Genomic DNA, 24706 nt, shown 5'->3' on the forward strand with positions numbered 1-24706 from the left:
GGGCCGGCTAGGTCCCCTCTAGGAAGACACTGACTGGGTCCGGCTGGGTTTGAGGGGGTCTCCTCTGGCCAAATGTCGCCTATTTGTACATAAAACTGTACACGACACAAGGCATTGGGGAAGGGCTTCACAGACCTAGGGCCAACAGGAGCGGTCCCCAGTGCGGTCACCCATCCCCTGCCCACCTTTGGTTTCACCTCTCAAGTGCCCAGGTGGTGACAGACTCGGCGCACCCCGGCCCCAACCAGGGGGCTGGGGGCTCTGCCTTGGCCTGTGGAAGGGCTCCTCCTCTGTGCTTCTCAGCCCTCCCAGCCATCTGGGCCACCCCTTCCTTCTGGCTTCTCCATTGTGCAAAATGCTTCTCTGCCCTTCCACCCAGTGCTCAGGGGTCTCCAAGACCAGAGCAGGATGCCCAGGCCACCAGGAGCTTCTGGGGGAGTCCACTGACCCCAGGAATGCCTCCTGTCTGGACCACCCTCTCCACCAAGCAAATGGGCCTCATACAATCTTCTTGCAAGGATCCTGACCTCCAAGACCCAGGAAGCCACTGCCCCACCAGCCGGGCACCTCATGTTAACCAACTCCACTATTGCACCTGCCCCGTTTGTGCAGGGGGGAAGGGGCTGTCTCTTTAACAAGCCCCAGCCCACTTCCTGGGCCTCCCCCAGGGAAAGGAGCCTTTGGCTAACCCCTAGACCTGGTTGCTGCACCCCAGCTCACTCTACCCTCTGCCCTCCGTAGAAGAGCTGTGCATGCTGGGGCCACCAGCCTAACAATGCTCTCCTTCCCAGCACTGTTACTCGAAGCCGAGTTAGGGGCAAGGAGCAGAGTTTAGGATAATTCTTCAGCCCCCTGGCTTTTCCGGCGTGGAGGTGGGGTCTCTGGGGTTACAGGAGTCAAGACCCCAGCAACACAGCTCCCAAAGGCACCAGACAACCCAGCAGCCTGTACCCACCTCTCCCATCCTTGGGCCACCCCCCAAGCTTATAGACTAAGTCTAGCAAGGGCCATACCCTGAGTCTCCAGACTCCCAGCCTGGGCCCCTGGGGCGCTGGAGAGGTATGGGCCAAGGCAATGGGGGTTTCTGGAAGGAAGAGGGACTGAGGCTTTGAGATGGCCACAGTGGGAGATGGGGGCTCTACAGGATGCCCCTCACACCCTGGCCCCCTGAGGTGAAGAAAGGAATCCCACCTCATCATGGCTGACTGGGCTTCTCTGCCCCCCAATCTCCCTACCCACTCCCCCATGGGACCCCTGACCCTGGCAAAGGGAAGCCCAACTGGAAGAAGGGGGCCAGGAGCCCAGGGTGCCCTGAGGCAGCCCTTCCCACCCCGAGATCAAGGCAATGGTGGTTTTACAGGCTGACGGGTCAGTCATGGCAGGGGCTGGGGGATGGGGGGCAGGGAGGAAGCAGGGTATAGGTCCCCCCTATTGGGGGCAGCAATCAGCCACCCCCTGAGCAAACCTTCCTGCTCCCAACTCACCCAACCAGGCCAGAGGCACAGTCATCCCACCCCTGTCTAGCTGCCCCCACAGTCTCAGGGCCCCTCTGCAATGATGCTTATCGGGATGTGGGAGGGCCAGCCTGAGCGGGGATCTCCCCCCAGGGCACAGCGCAACAGTTCCAAAAAAATAGAGATTTGTATTTTTTAAAAAAAAAATTAAATAAAAGCCCAGCTCTGCTGATAGGCAAATGTAACCCCCACCCCCACCCCCCGTTGTTTCCCTGGCCTGCACCCCATCCCGCCACGGCCCCAGGTATTTACAACATGGAACAATAGAGGCCTGGGGTGGGGGACACAGGGCAGGCTCCCCCAGAGGGGTCCCCCAAGACAACACAACATCAACGAGAAAAGTTGCAAATCAGGCAGAAATGGGGACATCATTCCAAGGTCCTTATATACAGACACTGCATGGCCAGCAGGGAAGGGGCCCCAGGTGGGACGGGCATGGGCATGTGGTGGGCAGGTCAGCCCAGGAGGAGTATGGGAAGACAAGGCCTCCGCCCACTCCCACCCCCATCCCCACCCCACCTTTGGTAACAAAAGCCCTTCAGGGAGCCCCTGGTGGTCAGGAGATTCCTCTGGGAGTTCCCAGGGAGAAGGGCTCCCCAGTTCAGCCCTGCTTCAGTGCTGGAATGGGGGCATCCTATCTCCGCCCTGGTCGGCCATGCGGGAAACAATGAATTAAAAGTGTGTTGCCCACCCCTGATTCCACCATCTACCCAAAGTAAGGGGGTGCTCCCTGGAAGTCGAGGGATGGGAGCCTAGTCACTGTAGAGAGCTCTCTTGGGCGTCAGCTGGGGAAGCCCCATGAAGGGGAAGAAGGGGCTCCCTGGGGGCTGGGGGCTGAAGTGAGGGAAGAGGACCTGGACCCTGCATAGGGGAAGGGCAGCATGGTCATGAGGCCAGTACTGCACGCCCGCCCCCCCCCCCCCACACTTGGGGCCCTGGCCAGGAAGTCCACACTGGAGGGGTCAGGAGTGGGGCCCTGGAATGGGCCCATCTGGGCGCTGGCCGGCGGCTGGACAAGGGGTTGGCCGCAGGCCAGAAGGGGGCTCACAGGTAGATCTCGCGCTTGGCCGTCTGGGCAGATGCCGGTGCGGCTGCCGGTTGGAAGTCCGAGGTCTGGGTCAGGGGGATTTCCTCCAAGGTGGCCGAGTCCTTGCAGGAATCATGGCTACTGTGGGAGAAGGCACTGTAGGAGGGCAGGAGGCGCACGGGGGCCGTTTTGGTGTTCCGGTCTTCCGGGGGGCTGGGGCTGCCGGCGCCCGCAGGCTCCTGCCCTCCTCGGTCCTGGTAAGGCACGAAGGTGGAGAGTTTGAGGGCGCTGCTCTTGGTCCGGCGGCTGGGAGACGACTGGCCGGGCATCCAGCATGTGTCAGAGTGACCAAACTCGCTGCACTCCCGGGTACATGTGCCCGTCATTGCGACATCAGGCAAAGGGCGCAGGTCTACAGGAGAGAGCCAGGACAGTCGTCAGGAAGGGCCTTGCGAAGCTCTGCGTCGGGCCTCCCACTGGCACCTCAGAACAGGGTGCACCCCCCCCCCCCCGCCCACTGAGCTCATAGGCACACATCCCCTCAAATAGACACACGCCCCCCACCATCCACCACATGCTCACTCTCTCACACACAAAATCCACCCTTAAATAGACACATTCCTTCCATCCTCACCCACCCTCCAGCTCTGCTCGCGCATACCCACCAAATCTGCCCTCAGACTGGTGTGCGAACACGCAGCTCATCTACGCACTCCGTCATCCACAAATCTACCCTCCGACAGAGGTGAAGAAATCCCATCCTCATTTAAAGACCCTTTCTCTCTCTCTCTCTCTCTCTCTCTCTCTCTCTCTCTCTCTCTCTCTCTCTCTCACGCACGCACACACACGCACACACATACACACATGTCCTCAGATAAGTGTGGGCACACAAGTCTACACTGGGCTTCTCTATCCTCAGACAAAGGGGGACACATACCTTCCTTCTGAACTCGCTCAAGCCTCCCCAGGCTCCAAGCTACCCTGGAACCCCACTCCACCCCAGAGCAGCAAGGCCCTCCTGTACAGCCATGAAGGAGACGAGCTTCTGTGTGGGGAGTTCACAGAGAAGCACACACTCACACACCCGCAAGCACACTCATGCAGCTCCTCCCCACCTCACTCCAGCCCCCTACACCAACCACCACCCCTGGCCTTGCCCCGGCTTCCTGCCCAGAACACCCACGGGAACAGGAGTTGGCTGCCTGACATCAGCAGTAGCCAGTGTGGTTGCTGGGCAGCAGGGTCTCCATGGGAACGGCTAAAGCCATGAGCACTTCCTGTTATAGTTGCCCCTGTCCTGCCCTCACTCAGGGACAGTACCAGGCGATGACCACCCCCTCAGGGGAGCACCACCACCCACCTTGGTTTGGCCTCCAGCCAGCGCAAGGTGAGGAGGGGACAGCTCTGTTGTTAACCCTCAAAGTGCCAAGGCTCTTCAGCTCAGGGCAGAGTTGGGGGACCCACGGTAGCACGGAGCAGAGCAGGGGCACTGGGTGGGTGGGGCTGGGTGCTGGACCGAGTCCCCCAGACCCCAGAGTAGCTCCCACATACCTGGCACTCTGCCTCAGGGCCTGCTCCGACCAGCCGGCTCTGCGCGGGCACAAAAAGGACGAGATGGGCATGAGACAGAGCATGGAGGGGCAGGGTGGGGGCGAGGGCACTGAGATCTGGGGCTTGGGAGGTTAGAGAAGGGCCCAGTGCCTAAGGGGTGGAAGTGGACCTTTGCATCTTTGGGGGGATGCTGGGAGAGTTTGGACTGAGGGAGGGGGCGAGACCCAAGGACATCTCCAAGCTGGAAAGTCTTTCCATCCCAAGGGGAGGCTTATCAGTGTGCCCCTCCACAGGCTGCTATGGACACCTACACACACACACACACACACACACACACACACACACACACACACTGCACCACATTCTCGCAGCTCACCCACCACATATTCCCACACTGACCTCTGCTCCAGCCAGGACCTTCCTTCTGCCATCACCGTCCAATCCCCTCCCAGATAAGCCTGCCCCTTCCCAGACCTCCCCACCCCCTTTCCTCAGCCAAACACTGCTTCTTCCCCCAAGGGGATAATAATACCCTTCTCTGAGATCCTCAAAGCCTCCGGGGTATCCTCCCTTTCCTCAAGGCCCTCTGACCTTGTTAGGGGACCCTCTTTATTTCAAGATTCCCGCAAGTAGAGTTAGGTTCCATTACCACTACTTGAGGCCTTTGGCCACCATTCTCAGGGGCCCTGTCCCCAGGGAGGCAGGAGGATGTGGTGCCCAATGCAAGGTCTTCGGAGCCAGAGAAGCCTGGGTTTGAATCCCCCCCAGCTCTGTTGCTTCCTATGTATAGTTGTGGGTAAGTGACTCACCCTCTCTGAGCCTCAGTTTCCTCCCCTGTAAAGTGGGCACCATACAGTTTCAGGTCAGACAGGAGTCGTGAAGACTAAATAAACATAGACCGGAGAGCATTCAGCACAGTGCACACTGCTGAACACCCAATGAGCTCAATAAATGGAGGATGTTCCCAAGGTCTCGTTGCCATTTCTGGCTTCTGCTCATTCCTGGGGTGCCCCACCATGCTGACGCCCCTCACCGTTCTCAGGGTGCTCCATCTCTCCTATGCTGCCATCGGGGGTGGTGCGCTCATAGTGATCCTCAGGCAGAGCCAGGGGACCGAGTCGGGGCCCTGAGGATGACTTGCTGGATGGCGTCTCGGACTCCTCCAGCCCACTGTCGTAGTAACTGTGCTGGGACGGGTCCTGTAGCTCCTGGGCCTGGCTGGTGGCGGAGAAGGTGACGCGGCGGTGAGGTAACTGCAGGGAGAGAACTTGTCACTGTGGGCCGGCCCGGCTGCCCAATGGGGCCCACCACCACACCAGGCCCCAGCCTGAGCCAGGCTCACCCCCAGATCTTCCAGCCCCCTCAGCAGCAACCAAGAAGAGGCCGAGCCCCCCAGCACAGCACAGCCCCCAAAAGGCACACACCCTAATAGAGGACTTCCCCTTAATCCTAAAATAGCTCCCGGTATAGCCAAGACCACACACTGAAAGTTCCCAACACAGCAGAGGCCCCAATGTTAATATAGCCCCCAGGCCACCACGATAAGCCTAATCCAGTACAACCACCTGTTACAGCGTAGCCTCCAGATACTGGCGCAGCCTCCCTTTAATTCCAGAACAGCCAACATCAGAATAGCACGATACCAGCCAACTCCCGTAGTTCAAGCAGAGCCTTTAAACACTAGCAAGCCTCCAGTTTCCAGAAAAGCTCCCTAAAAGCAGTATAGACTCCTATTCCCAAAACAGCTCACCAATACCACAACAGTTCCCTAATTCCCAAACAGCACCCCCAAACTCCAGCTCCTCACCTGTCTCCTTGCTCTGTAACTTCCCATTGCCTCCATCCACAGGAGTTGCCAACCTCTGTCTGATCCTGCTCCTTGGCCTGGTTTGTCATGCTGCAGGCAGCCTCAGGACTCCCTGCTGAGTCTGCTCCCACTCAGCCCCCCTGTCCCCACTCCAGAGAGGCCTGGGAGTGGAAAAGGTGGGAGGGGAGAAGGGAGCCAGATAACAAACCAGACACCTTGGGGGGTGGGAACGGGAACAATGGAAACTCCCTCATGCTCGAGATCAGGAAACATATTAACTGTAGAGGGCAGGGCCTGGGAAGACCTGGCATCCATCCGGAGGTTAGGAAGGCTGACCTCAAATGGACTCCTTCTAGGAAACAGGAAGGAGCTTCTGGGAAGGGCTGTGGACTTGGTGGAGCCAGGGCTCAGAAGCTTGGACTGGGGACTGGGGTGGGGGGAGTGGAACAGTAACAGGCTGCTTCCAGCCGCCTCCTACCAGCCTGCCACGGGTTAACGATCACCCCAGGAACCTGGCAACCTCAGCTTAGCACATGGCACAACCAGCCAGTCACCCAAACACCCACCTAGGACTGCCACCGGTGTTCCTGCCAACCATAAATGAAGAGTCATGGAGGGCACAGAGCCAGGGCCCCTGGAGGGCAGGATGGGAGCCGCCCAAGCCCAGGGCCCTGCTGATGAGTCTCCAGGCTCCTTCCAATCCTCTAAGACTTTTTCAGAGCTTTGTCTTGCCTCTAAAACCCTCAATAGGAGGTTTTCAAGACCCATCCTCCTGATACCCTACATAATCTCCGTCCCATTCAAGGCAGCTGGGATGGGGGAGTCTGCTAGGACAGGGAGCTTTGGAGCTGATGGGAAGGCAGCTGGAAGGCAGCCCAGAACTGCCTTCCCATCTTGGCTCCCACCCCATCTTCAGGAAGAGGCTACTCTTCTTGGGATCCATGCTGTGATCTAAAACATTGAAGGATCTGGGTGACGACAAACATGGTCCCCCAAATTGACCTGAACATTTGGGACTGAGAGGTTGTAAAGGAGCAGCGTCCACCTGGTGGAGTGAACGGCTCCAGGAGGGGCCTGGGGAGCACAGGGCAGTCTGCTTTTTGGGTGCTTCCCTCTCCTCCCTCTCTGCAGAACCTGCACCTGGGAATCTAAGGCTTCCATCCTGCCTTCTAGGCACATCACTTGGTATCTTTCCCCTATGATTCTTTTCTATAAAATAGAGGGTTGGGTCATACTCAACACCAAATGTTTCCTTTAATTTTCTACTATTAAATCTTAAAAAGCCTAGATCCAAAAGCTCTCTCAAACCCTAGCCCTGAAGTTCTAGACTAGCTGTGGGCAAACTACAGCCCGCAGGCCGGATCCGGCCCGTTTGAAATGAATAAAACTAAAAAAAAAAAAAGACCGTACCCTTTTATGTAATGATGTTTACTTTGAATTTATATTAGTTCACACAAACACTCCATCCATGCTTTTGTTCCGGCCCTCCGGTCCAGTTTAAGAACCCATTGTGGCCCTCGAGTCAAAAAGTTTGCCCACCCCTGTTCTAGACACTTGCTGAATATTTCCAATTGGCTGTCTCTACTGGCCCTTCAGATGTCTGCAACCACATTCTTTTTCTTCCATCAGCTTCTGCAAAGGCAACGACCTCATCACTACCCAGTCGCCCAGACTCAGAAGGATGATGTCTACCTACCTGGGAATCCTGATACCTCTCCCCTCACTCCCCATTCCCCCCCCCCCCCATATTCAATTATCCCTTGAGTCCTACGGGTCTTTTCTCCTGAAGTTCAGCCAAATCCATCCATCCATCATCCCCATTGCCACCATCTTAGCTCAGACCATAGTTTCAATCCTGTACCTTCCCCACTATTCCCTTTAAGTCTACCATACACTCCAGTGGACTTTGTAAAACTCAGTTCATCTAAATTGAGCTCTCAGGGGCTCCCATTTCCCTTAAGGAACTTTCAGCAAGGCATCCGTGTCCTCTACAACTTAGTTTTTCTAGTCTCATCTCTCAGTTCTCTCCTACACCCTCCACTCCAGCCAGAATACTCCCCTTTCTCCCTTCTCCCTGTCCCCAACCTGGTCATACTCACCAGCCAGAATACTCCCCTTTCTCCCTTCTCCCTGTCCCCAACCTGGTCATACTCACTCCTGACTCAGGAGTTGGCTCACAGGGCAAACCCTCCTGCCCAACTCCTACTGATCATGGAGTTTCACATTCCCTTTCCATGAGTCCACTCCCATGTCCTATGCAGGTCTTCCCATACTGTGCTCCTCAAGGAAAAGCAGAGGGCACTATGGTCAAATAAAACTGGAAAACCCAGAATTATATAGTTTAACAGTTCCCCCTTTTCTCGCAGGCTTTGCAGAGCCTTTAATAGGATAATGTGATAGTGCAGCTCTTACTACCAAAACTAACTTGATCATAGAAGGCCCCCGCCCCTTTTTTTTTATCGCATCATGGTTAACAGCAGACTCTGGAAATCAGATCCCATGATGCTTTGCGCTTGAATTCTGACTTCATCGCTAACTAGTTTTCACTTCTGTAAAGTGAGCATTATAATGACTTATGTCACAAAGAGTTATGAGCATTGAATGAGCTAATTCACATCGAGTGCTTAGCATGGTACGTTGCACCTAGTAAAAACTATAAAAAAAAAAAAAAAAGCAGCAGGTAGTAGCAGTAGTCCTGGGACAAGCTGGGGAAAGTTTTCCTATGGCACTTCTCACTCGACACTTAAGATTCTCATTTACCTCATCTTCTCACTATTAAGTCTTGCACAAAGGTGACCATTTAGCCTCGGGGTCTAGTACCGTGCTGAGCACACAGCCTTTGTGTTTGGGTGATGACAATGGTGTTGCAGTTTGGCTGAGTCTAATGTTGGGAGAAGGTATGCATTGTGGCTCCACCCACGATCTGAACTGAAGCCAAGTAAGGAATAACCGCTCTGACTCTGGGAAAGGAAAAGGGGTGGCGGAGCTAAAGGAAGAGAAGAAAGAACTAGTGGCAGCAAGGTGGGAACAGAAGAGAAAGAATGATTGGTCAGGAGTTGCCTGAGGTCACCTTGGAGATGCTAATCTGTCCAGGAGAAATGAGATGAGACTAGACTTCACTTCCCCACACCCCACTCCTCCAAAGCCCCCAGGAGTTTTTACTTTGGGGCTACCCCCCAGGGCATGGGCGAGTTTGTGGACAGAATCGAAGTAGAGAGCTGGCGCCTGGGACCTCTTGGGAGTGTCTCAAGCCTCTTCAGTCACCATGGAGACAGGCTGCCTCTGGCCTCAGAGACTCACTCAGGACCTGAGGTCCCTCACCCAGACTTTAGCCTCCCTCCCTCTAAGGCACAGCTAGGGAAGGCCCAAGAGAGCAAGAAGTGAGAGATGGAGAGAGAGAGAGTGAGAGCCAGCCACGCAGGTGGCCAGAGCAAGGAGCTGAAGGAAGGGAGTGGGCAGGACTAAGATGCCTCTGCCCCAGTCAGCAGGGAGCACCCTAAAAGTGGGGATACAGAGCAGGTCAATTCAAGGACTTGAGAGTTTCCTCCCCCTTCTCTGGGCCCTCCCTTGGGGCAGCCTAGGATGGTGATCACGGTGGGGACACAGGGCAGCGCCAGCTAATTGCTGGGTGTTGAGTGGTATTGGGATGAAGAGTCTGGGAAAGGGACTTGGGAAGATCTGGACCTGAAGGGGAGGTGGCTGGTATAATCAAGAAGTCATCTGCCTTCACCTGAGATGGTCAGGCTGCACCCCACCCTACGAGGTGCTCTGGTCTGAGTCTTTGGGCTCAGTATGGGCAGATTGGCAAAGTCAAGTCTCAGCCAGTGGAGAAAGGGCAGGAGTTGGGTGCAGCCCCACCTGCCCTTTCTTGGTGAAGACTGTCATTCCTAGGGAGAAGGCCTCACAAATGTGGGGTCAGGGGACATGTTGAAGGATACTTGGAACGGGCACTTTCCCTGGCACAAGGACATGGACAGGGGGGTGGATAGGAAGACGGTAAATTAAAAAGGTTGGAGCGGAGGGGCAAGTCTAGGACGTGGGAAGGGGCAGAAAGAAGGGATGGGAAAATGGGGTCAGGACCGAAGGGCAAAGGGCTGTTTCCAGTCTCTCTCACTCCTTCTCTCAGTTCCAGGAAAATAAGAAACGAAAACTCCAAAAATAGAGAACTTTATTGTCAAAGATAAGCGTTTGGGACTGGGACTGGGAAACTGGGGCCCAACCCAAGGAGCCTAGGGTGGGGAAGAGGGTGACACACAGTACATACAGAAGGCACAATTGGGGAGGCCCCTCCCTGACAGAGTCCCCGCCCAGTTACCCAGCAGCACCCAGGTCTCCCATTTCCCTCTGGAGAAGCACCATGGCTGGTCTCGGATGGAGACCCAGGTTTGGAATCGACTTCACTTCCCTCCCCGCTTCTGCCTCCAAATCCTTCTGCTACCTGCCCATCAGCCCCCACCTGCCAGAACCCGCACCTGGTCCAGTGTCCGGGGACTTGACAAGTCACAGGCCTCTCCCAGTGGGCAGGGCACAGGAGGAGATCACACCGTCCCTCCATTTTCACTCTGTCTAACCTTCCATGTCTGGGTGAGGCAACCAGGACCCCAGCACCCCCAGATCTTTGGTCCTACCTCCCGCCGCTCGCTTGGACCGGCCCCCACATGGGCTGCTGAGCACCCGGGCCCAACACACCTGCTCTGTCACTCCCACACTTCAGTCCAGATGGCCCCCTGGTAGGGGTGGGGTGGGGGCTGGGGCATGCTGAGCTGCAAGGGCTGGCCTACCTGCTTGCTGGGGTATTTGGGGGGATTGGTGCGGTAGCTGTAGTCGGAGTACTGCTCAGAGCCCGTGGACGTGGTGTCCCCAGTGCCCACAAATGTGTTTGCAGGCGGCAGGTCCTGCACCACCTGGTGCTTCTTGGAGGCTGAGGGTGACTGTGGCTGCAGCTGGATGGAAGGCAGTGGGGAGTTAGAGCGGTAGTGGCGGCCCAAGTCAGGGCTGCCTGGCGGGTAGTTGAGGGGCAGGTGGATGCGGGGACTGTCCCCAGGGGCATCGCTCATCAGGTTGAACTTGAGGGACTTCTGCAGCCCAGCCTCGTCCTCGTCCTCCACTGGCTTCACAGGCTTCGGGGACTTGCTCTTCTTGCCCTTGCTTTTGTTTCCCTTGGAGGCTTTGCTGCTGGGCTTGGGGGCGTACAGGTCCTTGGTCTCCTTCTTACCGGCCTGGTAGCCACTCTTGGCTTCCCGCTGCCGGCAGTAGCGCACGAGCACTGCCAGGGCGATGAGCAAGGCCACGGCCACCACACCAGCCACCACACCAAAGAGGATGTTGCCACGCTGCTTGGAGCGCTCATATTCTGGATCCCCAGCAATGTCGATGTCCAGCGGCGTATCCAGGCTGTGGCCCAGCAGGTTCTCCAGCAGCGTGCGGTTGGTCAGGGTCTCATTGACATAAAGGTGGACCAAGGCGGTGCCATAGCGTGGGGGCTTGCCACGGTCACTGACCTTCACCACGAGACGGTGCAGCCCATGGTGGCGCCGCTCAATCTCCTTCTCCAGGGTGATGGCACCTGAATGTGACCCAATCTGGAAGAGTCCGTAGGGGTTGCCACCAGCAATGCTATAGGTCAGCTCAGCATTGACACCAGAGTCAATGTCCTCTGCTGTCACCTGGCTGACCGTCTCACCAAGACGTGTCTGGGGGGTCAGCAGCCGGTGGGAGGTGTTGGAAGGGGCGGTGATAAAGGGTGCATTGTCATTCTCATCCAGCACATTGATAGTGACGCCAACATAAGCTGAGCGAGGTGGGACGCCGCCGTCCACCGCCTTCAGCTGGAAGGTGTAGGTGCTTTGCTGCTCCCGATCAAAGCTCAGGCTGGAGAGGATGGTGCCGGTGCCATTCTGGATGACAAAGTCACCATTGTCCTGCTCCACTGTGAGCTGTATTCGGGCATTCTCCCCCTTGTCCCCATCAATGACAGTCACCATGCCCACTGGACTCAGTGCTGGCATGTTCTCCATCACGGAGAAGTTGTAGCCACTTAGCATAAACTTGGGGTCATTGTCATTGTAGTCCAGCACATTGATGAGGACAGTGGCTGTGCCCTGGAGGCTGGGGCTACCCCGGTCAGCTGCCACCACCTTCAATTCATAGTTTTCCCGCTGTTCCCGATCAAGGGATGTCTTTACCCGGATCTCTCCAGTCTCGGGTGAAATGGTGAAGAGGCCCTTGGCCGCCGGCTCAGGCTCCAGAGAGTAAACCAGCTCAGCATTGGAGCCCGAGTCGGCATCACTGGCCGTGACCTCCGCCACCACTTCGCCCGGCTTGTTGTTCTCCAGGAAGCTGACCTCCGTGACGCTCTGGGTGAAGACAGGTGCATTGTCATTGATGTCCACCACTTGCACCTTGAGAGAGTTGGTGCTAGAGAGTGGGGGGTTGCCGGAGTCCACGGCGACAATCTCGATGGTGTAGTCTTTGACCTTCTCGTAGTCCAGTGGGCTGGTGGTCTGCAGGAAGTACTTCTTCTTGCTGTCACTTCCCGTCTCACTGGCCTGGCGTAGCTGGAAGGGCACGTCCCCTGCTACCACACAGGTGACAGCTGCATTCTCTCCCTCATCGCGGTCAGATACCTGCACCAGGGCCACTGCTGTCTCCTCTGACACGTCCTCTGAGATGTTAGCCATCCCATCTTGATGGGTCACCAGGCCTATGCCCCGGATCTCAATGGTGGGGGCGTTGTCGTTCATGTCCTTCACGGTCACCACCACCTGGGCACGGGCACTCTTGGGGTTGGTGCCTCGGTCCTTGGCAAGCACAGAGAAACGCAGGGTGCTTAGGTCCTCACGGTCCACGGGGCCCTGCACAGTGATAAGTCCAGTGTTCCTGTCCAGTCGCAGAAGACGCCTCACGACTTCAGGTGCCTGGTGGAACATGTAGTCTATCTCTGCGTTGGCACCTTGGTCTGAGTCATTGGCCTTCACCTACAGAGCAGGGGAGGAAAACAAGGACAACAGTTATGGGTTCGTCCAGAATAGCAAATTAAGAGATGCCCGTGCTGCCTTTCAAACGAGCACGGCAGACTTGACTGATTTAACGTGGCACCCTTTCCAGAGGAGCACGTGTCCTGCCCTTTTCCTAATCCTGCCCCTCTCGCACATCTCCCTGGCCTAGTTCCCTAAGGAGCACAGATGCTGCCTGCAACTCCTCAACAGTGCTACACGCCACTACTCGAGATGGGAGCGGGCAGAGTTAAATCTACTGATCATTCCTGCACTAATCTGCCCGAATACGGGAATGAGGATCCCGCTGTCCAACTAGTACAACCCTTCCACCCAATTAAACTGGCCTTCAACCCTTCTGAAGAGCTGGATAGGTGCGAGCAGTAGAGATGGTGTGTGTGCATGACATACGTATAATACGCATGCATGTATATACACGTGTGATTATGGGTGACTGTGGGAAAAGGTATATGTGTCCGTGCCTATGTGTGTTTGCACATGAGTAGAGACCCACAAGTCCTGGAGGACACAGGTGAGGGGATTTCTTTTGAAAGCAGCCAGGTAGGTATATGGGTCACAGGGAGCTGGCCAGGCCACTGTTTTGTCAAACCAGGGAAACCTGTTTCAGCAGCTTCATCCCCTCCCACTGGGCCGGTGCTGGCTAGGCACCAACTTGAGGAATCCAGCAGAGCCTGCAGTGAGGAGGGAGGGGTTGGTGCAGGCCACAGAGCCTGCTGGCAGCAGGCTGGGCTCCCAGCATCAAACAATGAACCGTCTGTCCCTTTGCATCGGCACGCCCTCCCATGCCAGCACCGACACACACGCTATACAAACACGGGGGCAACAGGAACCCGGTTGAAATGGCCATGAGGTAGATACTACAGAATGTGATGACAGGTTGGGTGAGGGATGAGGGGGGAAAAAGGGACAGACATAACTTGGCAGAGCTCTGGGGAGCAGAGCAGAAGGGTCCTAGGTTTAAATCCGAGCTCCACCACTTCCCAACTATGTAACTTCAGGCCAATTATTTAATCTCCCCAAGCCTCGGTCTACAAATATATAAAATGGGGATAACAATAGGCCCTATTTCATGGGATTGTGGTAAGGATTAAACAGAATAATATGTGTAAGTGCCTAACACTGCCTGGCACATTGACTCCTCTTTTAGTCCGTCCATCCATCCATCCATCCATCCTCCTATCTGTCCATCTCTGAAGATCAGTGCTAGCACAGGGCTGGGCACCGCACCTAATGGGCCCTCAAGACACTGCTAGTCTCTTCTCCTTCCTGCCATAACTTTTTCAATAGTGGAGGCACCTGGACATGGGTTCCCAGCTATCCTGGTCTCTGCTCACTCCTCTGAAAGACAAACAGTTCCTCCTCATCCTTCAACCCACACCCACACCCCCCATCTATCTGTTTGTCCCCAACATTTTCATTATGATTCCCATTGTCTCCCTCTCTAGATAGGCCACCCAGCTTATCTGTCTCTCCTGACATTTTACCTCCCTTTGTCTGTCTAGGACTTAACTTCTGCCTATTTCCCTTCCATCCTTGCTCAGTTCTCTCTGCCTCTTTCCAACTGCCAGTTCTCTCCCATCCTCTCTCTGCTGCCCTGTCTACCTCTAGTCTTGTGTCTGCCCCAGTCTCGTGCTTCACCCACTGGGAGGGGTGTTAGCTACTACACACACATAGGCTCTGAAGCCAGACTGCTGGGCATGGCCAAGGTAGGACCTGAAAATATAGGCTGGATGATATCAGGCAATTTTCCTAATCTCTACGGACTCAGTTTCCCATCTGTGAAATGGGGATAATGCTTACCTTGTACCGTGGGGATTACATGATAGAATACATATAATGTGGTTAGAGCAGTCCTGGCACCTAGGCTATTATTATTCACCATCCCCGACTGTCTGTCTCCCTTTTCTTTCTCAGTCTCTCTTCTATCGGTTCCAGTCCACCAGCCTCTAAAAAAAGGGTTGAAACTCCTCCCCACGCCCACTTCAGCTTGAGGTCCCAGGACGAAGGCTTTCTTAGGATGGGTAACGGTGTCCAGGGCAGGCCAAGCCCTCCTCAGCTCCCTCACATCAAAGACAGACAGCTGCAGCCCAGGGGGAAGGAGAAAGGAGCTGGGGCTGGCAGGAGGCCAGGCTGAGATGACAGTGGGAGATACGCCCACCTGTCTGCAGGGACGCTTTCTTGCTCCCTCCCAGGCCCTGGCCCTACCAAGCTGCCCAGCCCCTGGGGCAGTTCCCATGGAGTGGGGTGCTGAGAACTTCAGCAGAGACAACCAAACCCCCCACTGTGCCAAGCACCCCACACCCATGGTACCCCATGCCTAGTGGAGGAAGCCGCATACAGACTTCTGAGTAGTTTTCTGCGGACCTGCCTGGCTACAATGATCTCATCTGTCTTTGTCAAGGAGGGAGGCAAAGTAAGGCTCCGTCCTCCCGCTTCAGGAAAATCTCACATTTAAAGGGCCCCTGGTTGGGAAGATGGTCTCTTCTCTAGAGAGATTCTATTTGGACAAAAGGTGACTCCCTTGTTCCAGCTTGGCTCCCGTGTCTGGGGGACGGTCAGTTGACTTGGGAGAGGGTTTTACTTGGAGATTTTTCCAACTGGAGTCTGCCTTGGGGTGGGGGGGTTACCGGTCACATGCTATGTCACTGTCACTGAAGCAGCTTGAAAGAGGAAAGTACTATCAGCTGCTAGGGTGGGTGGGGCTTGTGGGAAGGTCTGGCACAGTAGCCTGTGGTTTCCCCTTTCAGTGAAGGGAATTCTCACCAGTTTAGGGTGGGCTCCTATTTCTAAAGGAGGGTCACGCTGACAGTGAGGTGGAGGGGGCTCTCACCTGGATGACCGAGTGGCCTATCGGGCTGTTCTCAGACAGCTCGGCCTCGTAGGAGGGCCGCTCGAATTTGGGGGCGTTGTCATTGGTGTCCGTCACAGTGACGCGCAGCAGGGCACTGCTGGCACGCGGGGGGTTGCCACCATCCTGCACCTTGATGGTGAGGTCATAGGAGTCCTGGCGCTCCCGGTCCAGGTTGCCCATCACGATGAGCTGTGGCTGTTTCCCATCCTGGTCCTCTGCCACCTGCAGCCCAAATAGATCGTGGGCCTCGGGCCCGGCCTGCAGCTCATAGGATGCCACACCGTTGGGGCCAGCATCACGGTCTGAAGCCACTGGGATGGAGAAGAGTGAGCCGATGTTGGTGTTCTCAGGGATGGTCAGCGTGATGACTGGTGAGGCGAAGTTGGGTGTGTTGTCATTGATGTCCTGTACCTCTATCTGGCCCTCAAGCAGCCGGGGACTGCCATTCTGCACGAGGTCCGTGATGGACACCTCGAACTCCAGGATGCAGGGCTCACCAGGGAACTGGTTTTGGCATTCGCGGAGCCCCTCACGGTCGATAGAGGTCTCGGTGGTGAAGATGTCACCTGTCTTGCCATCCACCCGCAGGTACGGGGCGCCTACCTCTAGTTTGTACAGGTGGCCCACGTCTGGTAAACCGTAGTCAGCTGCGAGGCTCCCAATGAGGGTGTTGGGTGGCTGTTCTTCCAGCACCTTGTACACCACCTGCGTGGTGTGGCCTGGGGATGGAGCCAGCAGGAGTAGCAGCAGTGCCAGCAGCAAGGGGGGCATCGACAATCCTTGCCCCCCACGGCCTGGGCTGGGCCTCGGGGGCCCCATCCGGGCAGGCTCTGGAATCAGGAAGGCTGAAAGGGGAAGAGGCAAAACAGGCAGTCAGCTCACAGGAAGAATCTGGCCCTGAGGGCTGCCCAGAGCCAGCCCCCCCACTCTCCCTCTCCCACCTACACTCTGCTCTCCTAGAAGGAGAGCTCAGCCCAGAGCAAAACCCTGATTCCGGGCCCCAGAACCCTGAGTCTCACCCGCAGCTGGGTGCAGCAGTGGTGTCTGCCCAGCTGGAGGAGCCGGTAAGGGACCTGGAACAGGTCTAGAGCAGCTCCCGCCCATGGAACGCCCTGACCCACCTGACTCTCCCTCCTTCCCGCCCTGCTCAGTGCTTTGCCCAACACCTCCTTCTCACCAGCATCTGCCTTAGTCACCCATGGTAATTACCCTGATACCAAGATAGAGAGAGACAGCTAGTGGAAGGGTGAGGCCTCAAGCATCCCCCCCCACCGCCCCCCCCCCCCACATACACATACATTACAAAAGAGACACAGGTACCCCTTACACCCCAGACCCTGGATCACTACTGCCCACACTGAGGGCCACTCGTTAGCTGGAGGGGATAATGTCTCATTTCCCTTCTGAGATGCCAAGTCAAAGTATGTGTATGAGATATGACATCTCAAATCCTTGTCTGACAAAAAATAACCCATAGTGCCTACTGTCCCCCAACCCCCTGAAGGGCCAGCTTGAACTGGGCACCAATCAAGCCCTGAGAACAAGGTTGAGGACTAAGTGCTAGCCCTCCCCAAACACACATGCCCCGGACCACGCGCACATGTGTACACATAGGATTCCCCGGGCTCCTCCCGCTCCCTCTCTGCCTTCCGCTGGGGGTGCGGGGGAAGACACCGTAGGTGTGTGGTAGACAGTAAAGGTCAGGACTGGGGTCAGGACTGGGGTCAGGACTAGCCCGGGAATTGGAACAGGAAGCTGCCCCGCCCTGCCCTTAGCAACGGGGAGCCCAGCAGGTCTCACTGGGACAGAGGTGCCAGTGACACCACCAGCCTTTCCCGACCCTACCGCCTCCCCTGCTCAGTGTCTTGATATGAACATGTGGCTCTATTTGATCCTTATCCCGGCAAACATCTGGCCTCTATTTCACACCTGGCCCCTCCCTACCTTAACGGGTCCAGTCCCATCTCTCCCTGCCCACCCGCAAATCCTTCCAATGAGTCCTGTATTCCCTAGCCAAGCGCAGGTGGCACGCCCAACACCACAATGACCCGTTTCTTCGGCCTGTCCCCCCGCAGCTTTGAGGCTGGGCATTTGTAGACCCCAGCCAGACCTGCCAGCCACTATCCCAGTCTTGACTCCCTCCTCCTCTCCAGCTAAACCAAGGCCAGCCCCTCAACTCAAATCCAAAGTCTTTGGCCCAGCATTTTCAGCAAAGGGCTCAGGTTCAATCTCTTTTCCCCACTGATACCCAGAATACCTGCCCCACACCTGGAAATTCTACTCCAGGCTCTATGACAGACCACACTCACCCCGCCGAAAGCCTGCTTTGGTGCCCTAGGAATCCTTCCCAGATCTCCCCACCCCACAGTGACCTCTCCTACCTCCAACGCACAGCCGCTTATTGTCTGCCCCAATCCCTCAGCCATGACTCACTACTACCTGGTGCAGCAGTGATTCATTGCTAAGGGATTGGGGCATATTGTGCACCTATCCCTGTGTCCTCTGCCTCTCCAGGCAAACACCAAACATCCTGAAGGAAGGGACAGAGCTCCCTACCTTCATCCTCCCTCCCCACCCAAGCTCCCTCACAAATCTGGGCACTACAGGTGCTCATTTATGCACTTACAATGTGCCAAGCTTTGTCCTGGGTACTGGGACACAGCAGCGAGCAGGACAGATACAATCTGCTCCTGTGGAGCTGGCAATGGTTCTAACTCAATGACAGTTTCGTGTGGCTGTACCCATTTGGCACATGTAAGGCAGCAGCAAGGTGGAGAAGAGCAGCGACTATGACATCGAACAGGGTGGGGCAAACCCCAGCGGTCACTTCCTGGCTGCACAAACTGGAGCCAATAATATAGAGCCTCAGTTTCCTGATCTGTAAAATGGGGATTCTTCTACCTATTTCCTAGGGAGTTTGAAATGATGTGGGCTAAATGCTGAGCACAGTGAGCACTCAACACATGCCCCTAAAAGCACAATTGTTGTGATGTAGTTGTTTAGGGATATAATCTGTGAATTGTTTGTCTTTCCGACAAGACTGAGCAGAGAGCAGGAGAGCCCCCGCTTTGTTTACTACTAAATCCTCAGATCCCACCCTGACTGGGCATACAGCAGGCACTCAGCAAGGGCTCCAGAACGACTGATTGTTTAGTCCCCGGGCTTACCCGCTCCTGGCACTTTTGGTGGTCCTGGCTTGTTTTCGTGCCTGTTCCCCTACTGAGAACCTGCAAGGGTCAAACTTAATCTTTCTCTGTTTCAGTCCATAGTAGACTCTCAGCAAATGCTCACTGAACACACAGATTCCTTACTCAAGTCAAACACTTCACTTCCTCCCCATGGCCCGCCCAAGGCACAGCCCCTCCCTGGTCACTTCTCAGAATGTCCTTAAAGTATGCGAGACCATTATCAGATGAGTGTGTGTTTGTTCCCAACTGCAATCTTAATCTCTTTAAAAGAAGGAGGAATTTCCCTGCCCTCCCGGGACCTCTCTCTATTTTGAAAGAGACACACACACAAAAAAAAATCAAAAATCAAATAGACTGTTACACAATGTAAAAAACTAAAATAAAATGGAGGAATTTGTCAGATGTTCCATTTGGATCCACTCTCCAGGCCTTTACCTTCATAGACTAAACACAGGGCTTATCTGACCATCATGTCCCAACCCAAACACACCTGTCTCCAAAGAAACTCATTCCCTTCTGGGCACCTTATTCTGCCCCCCACCCCCCACCCCCCACCCCCCACCCCCATAGCACACACACAACTCCATAACTCGGGATCACTGTGCGCCCAGTTCCATGCTTAAGTCTTGGCAGAGTGGGGGTCACCAGGGAATTACCCTAAACCTGACAAAGAGGGGAAATAAGGCAGTGACTGCTTGCCTCCACTCACTCTCTTCAGATCAAGGATTCTTAAGCTTTTTGGGTCACATCCCCCTCTATGAATTTTTATGAAACTATGGTTTAGATTTTTCCAAGAAAAATGAATGCCACAAGTTTTAGCTACAAATTCAGAGGCCCATGGTCTGGCAGAGTTAGGGTGACTGACTAGTAGCTGGAGCTTCCTTCCCCATCTCCGGGTCACAACCCGAGGCTCTAAACCTTCAGGCCTCCCAGCAGCATAAACACAACAGCTTGTGACCTGCCCCATATTCTCTCTCTCTCCCCCCGCCCTACCTCCGACAAGCAGAGGAGCCAGGAAAGGACTGTGGCATCTATCTAACTTTTGAGTTGGAGAAAGACCACAAAGGACTATCAAGGCAAGGAAGTGGGGGGAGGGGTGTTCCTAAGAGGTAGGAAGAATGGGGGTGGGGAGGGTACCCAGAGTAGGGGCAAGAGTTGAAGAGGATTTAGGCCCTTGAAGCACCTGGAGAGTTCCTTTAAAATTAGGATTTTTTTTGGCCCCACCCTTAGGAATTCTGATCCGGAGAAAGGACCTGGAGAAATCTCCAGGTAGCAGGAAGTAATGGCCCTGAACTTTTAAGAGACAAATTTGAGATACACTAAATCCTAGGAGTTGGAAGTGCGAACTCTATCATCATCACTTTTACCATCATCTTCGCTATTATCACCAGGACCCAAGTTAACACTCCCTGATATTTTTCTACATTTACATACATTATTTCATCCAATCCTCCCACCCCTCTGAAGTGAGTACTGTTTATTACTACACGGCTCCCCACAACGGATGATAAAATTGAGGCTCAAAAAGAATAATTCCTTGTCTTAGGTCACAGAAGTAGTTAAGTGGAAGTCAGGGTTTGAGAAAGAAGAATGCCTCTTCACATCCCAAAGTCTGGGGGAAAGGCTGGACGGGGGAGGGAAAGTCAACAGAAATCACCCCTGAGGCTAGAATATGATGTTTGCTATGTACCCCCACCCCCACCCCAACACACACACACACACACACACACACACACACACACACACACACCCTGGGCTGCCAAACCTGCCAGGCAAGGAGGGAAACAGAAAGAGGGGGCCTAGGGTTCAAGGTCTGAAGGACCCCAGGCCTCCCAGGCTGTTTCAGGGACCCTAGGGCTGCAGGGCAATTCAGAGCAGCCATGAACAGCAGTGAGGGGAGCAGGGTGAGGGCTGCCCCTACCTTCCTCACCCCTGCTCCCAACATCCCTGAACTTTGTCCCAGTGGTTAGCTATTGGAAGTCATTGGTCCCAGCCGGCAGACTTTGAAGCCCTTATCTCTGCCCCTCCCAAGCCCTGGTTGACTTCCTGGCAAGGCTTGTCCCCACCTCCGCCCAGTGACATGGGCACCCAGGACCCTGAGAAACCAGAGCCTCGGCAGGGACACTGACTCATCCTTCTCAGGCCTAAGGAGCACAGTGAGGTGGTGTGAGGGGGCAGAATCCAGGGAAGGTCAAGGAAAAACAACATCTGTGTCAACATCTGGGGAGGGAGGAGAGCAGTGGTGAGGGTTCACCTGGAACCTTCATTTCCAGCCCACCTGGGGGACCCAGTCCACTTCCTGCTGAATGCTTTGGCAGAAAAGGAAACACACAGAGACAGCTATCAACTTCCCAGTGCCCAGGTCAGCCCTGGACCCCCAGGCCCGACCCCTGCTCTGTTTGTTACACAACAGGCACAACATGTGAACACACACACCCAGGGACAAAGTGAATGTCTGGAGAGGATAAGTAAGCAGGGCTGTGCGGGGTGGAGCTGTTCAGAGGCCTCCCACAGTGAACACAACCCTCCATTAACCTTTGCAGAGCTTCCAGCCACCTGCAATCTTCAGATTATCGGGGCTCAAACCATTGCTCCACCACTTCCTAGCTGTGTGACCTTGGCCTAGTGACGTCACCTTTCTGAACCTATTTCCACACTGAACTGGAAATAATAAATCCTGCCTCTTGAAGTTATTTGGGAGCTCTATTACATTAAAAAGGCTATATAAACATATATATCACTCGTTATCACTGACTAGAGCATTTTATTCACAGCATCAGGCACACAGTAGGTACTCATTGGTTGACTCGATCCCCTGCCAGTTGGGAAGACCTATGAAGGCAAGGATGGTATGTATGCTATTACTGCATGGCATCCCCACCAGCCACCATGGGCCCTGGCAGAGAGGTGCCCCAGGCATTGCTGAAAGAATCTGTCTGCAGCACAAACTCTCCTTGCTCTTGGTAGGGGCAGCCCTCGCCCTGTATCAGAAGGGCCTCCTCCATCTCCTCTCCCCGCAGCCTTGATTCCCACTCAGCCACACCCCCACCCTTGCGGGCCCCCTCCTGGCCCTTCCATCCCACTCTTCCCAGCAGTTAGCTCACTCTCTCTGTAGCCCAGCTTCCCTGAAGAACAGCCACCGCAGCAGCTCCTCTGCCAGGAGGACACCAGACCCGCAGGACACCCCTTTCCAGCTGATCCCTTTTGGAATTGGGGACTGGGGGGGACGGGGGGGGGGACGGAGGGGGGCGGGGCTGGCGGGTGGTGGTAGTGGAGGGGAGAGCAGGGAAACCAGGCCTGCTCCTCTACCTCACTGTCCCCAGCCATCCCTGGAGGTCTTTCTCATTCCTCTCCCCTCAATCCCACCCCATGGCCTGGTCTAGTTGTAATTACAAATGTCAATCCGTGCAGACCCCCCACGTCAAGAAAGTGACACCCTGCCCCTCCCCAGACATACACCCAGACCTCGGCGGTTACAAACACCTTCTGGGTGCCCTCTTTCCTGGCAGTACACGAGGGTTGGCCCAGAGTGAGTAATGGAAGGCTCCCTGCGCCTTCCGTCACGACGTCCTGGACTCTGCCGGTCAGGGCAGCCCCCTGCCTACGCCGCCCTGGTCAGCGGGCGCTCCCCGCACACACCCCGCGCGCGGGGCGTCTCCTCCCAGAGAACGCAGGAGAGCTGGGAGTGGGGGAGAGGGGTGATGGCGACAGTTCCTCCACCAGCCTCGGGCTCGGCCGGCTCCACCCCCACCCCGGCGGCGCCGGGCCTTGGGAGCTCCAGGCAAGGTGGAGGCACCGCGCGGTGAGAACACGCATTGGCCACCGGCACCCTGGCGCCCCCAGCCCCACGGGCCGCTGCGGGGAATCTCTCCTCCGCATCTCCGGCCTCTGCCTAGGGTCTCCCGCAAGCCCGCGTCGGCCGGAGCCACGCAGCGGGCGCCGGGAGGGATCCGGCGCCGGAATCACTAAGCGGCGAGCCAGGCCCGGCGGGGACGTCCCCATAAAACCGACCCTCTCGCGGCGGGCGGCAAAGGGGTCTTCGCTCGGCGCTCAATCCTCAAAGACCTCATCGCCGCCCCAAATATTTCCTGGTAGAAGGAATAGTCGCCGACCACTCCTGGGGGAACTGAGGCCACAAGTCTGGGCTCCCGAGGATAACTAGGGGTGCGAGCGCATCTCACCTACCAATTCTGCTCCTGCGCGCGCCGCGATCTCCCTTCTGGCCCCAGGGCCTTGCCGGCGCACAAGACTCAGGCCTGGAGCTGGGGACCCGCGGAGGGGCGCCCAGGTGTGAGAGGAAACAGGTGTGCTGGGGACCCAGGTGGCTCGGAGGACGCAGCTATACGGTCCGAAGAGGGTCTCAATGACCGCCCCAGGCTGGCTCCCTCTGCAAAGGGACCAAGGGCCCTGGAGCCCTGGGGAGCGGGCTGGCGTGACCGGCCAGGTCCAGCTGGTTCCGGGAATACCCGGTCGGCCCAGCCCCGGAGTGGGAGTAGGGGAGGCGCCGGCGGGGAAGCCGGCCCGGCGGCCTCCAGTGTTCCCGCGGTGCAGATATTTACAATAACAATGCGATTAAGGTGAAAAGGCATTAGGGGCTCCCCGGGTGGCCCCGGCTTCCGCCGACGGAATCTGGTCTCCGAGGGAGAGGGGCAGAGTGTGTGTGTGTGTGTCTAGCTGCAAGGTGTACTGTGACACTGTTGGTGTAAGATGTGTGAGACGCCCACCGTTAGGGGATTTTGTGTTTGTGATCGCGAGGCGCTGCTGCAGGTGCTTTACCGGGTTAGGGTGTGTGCGCTCAAGGTGTGTGCTGAGGCACTGGCTGTATGTTTCCGTGGGTGCAGTCGAGGGTTGCAAGCCGACCTGTGATGTGTGCCTATGTTCTGGCCAGGGAGGAGGTAACATCATTTGTGTGAGGGTATGGTCCTTAAAGGAATACATGTGCGTGAGGATAGGCTTTAAGTGTTCATAGGGGCACTGTGGCCGAGGCACTCTTACACGAGGGCACGGGGTTGTGCTTGTGTCCGAATGTCACAGCGGCTGCTTTCCGTGGTTCTGTGTGGCCACGGGTTGTGTGTCCCCGCCGCTGAACGTGCAGGCGCTGGAGCGGCTTCTGAGCCAGTGCCGGTGCCCCAGTGGGCGCTGGTGTTCGGGAGGTATGTCTGTGCACATATGAACGGATGTATGTGTGCGTGTACATATGTCCGTGGTCTGGTCCTCGGGGTGCCCTCGGGGAGCTGGAAGCGCCCGCGCGAGCAACGCTCGCTACCCAACAAGTGTGTGGATGAGGGTCCTTGCTGTTTCGTCCTCAGGGAGCCCCCCAACACACAAACACACACTGAGGGCTGCGCGCCTCCCCCAAACCATCTCCATCCCGCGCGCTCCTAGAGGCTCCTTATCCCCGCGGCTCCAAGCGAGCGTGGGTGCGGGACGCCGAAGCTGGGGTCCGGTTCAGCACCCCCTCTCCTCGCTCCGCTTCTCGCCGCGGACCTTGGAGGCCAGGGTGCTCCGGCCGCAATCCCCACTCCAAGCTCCCAGCCTCTCCCACCTCTGCCCCGGCGCGTGGAGCATCGACAGGGCCCCCCTGGCCTCGCTCGAATGAGCGCCCCTCCCGCAGCTCCCGTCGGCCATGGCCGCTCCCCCGGCCGGCAGCCACCGCCGCCTCCACCGCCTCCACCGCCTCCACCGCCACCGGATCCTTACCCGCCTCCGGGCAGCGCCGGCCGCGGGCCTTGCAGTCCATGAGCCACCACCG

General features: G+C 56.4%; 1 protein-coding gene across 1 annotated transcript; it reads right to left on the reverse strand.

Moving 5' to 3' along the window:
• Positions 1 to 1624: 1624 nt before the first annotated feature.
• On the reverse strand, positions 1625 to 24706 carry PCDH1 (protocadherin 1). The gene is made up of 5 exons (XM_081092910.1): positions 24655 to 24706; positions 15746 to 16611; positions 10681 to 12876; positions 5126 to 5345; positions 1625 to 2953 (listed from the first exon to the last, which is right to left on the reverse strand). The coding sequence occupies exons 1-5, from the start codon at positions 24692 to 24694 to the stop codon at positions 2559 to 2561; spliced, it is 3717 nt and encodes a 1238-aa protein (XP_080949036.1). The 5' UTR covers positions 24695 to 24706; the 3' UTR covers positions 1625 to 2558.

Source organism: Myotis nattereri, assembly GCF_964212035.1.
Source record: "Myotis nattereri genome assembly, chromosome: 5".
NCBI lineage: Eukaryota > Metazoa > Chordata > Mammalia > Chiroptera > Vespertilionidae > Myotis > Myotis nattereri.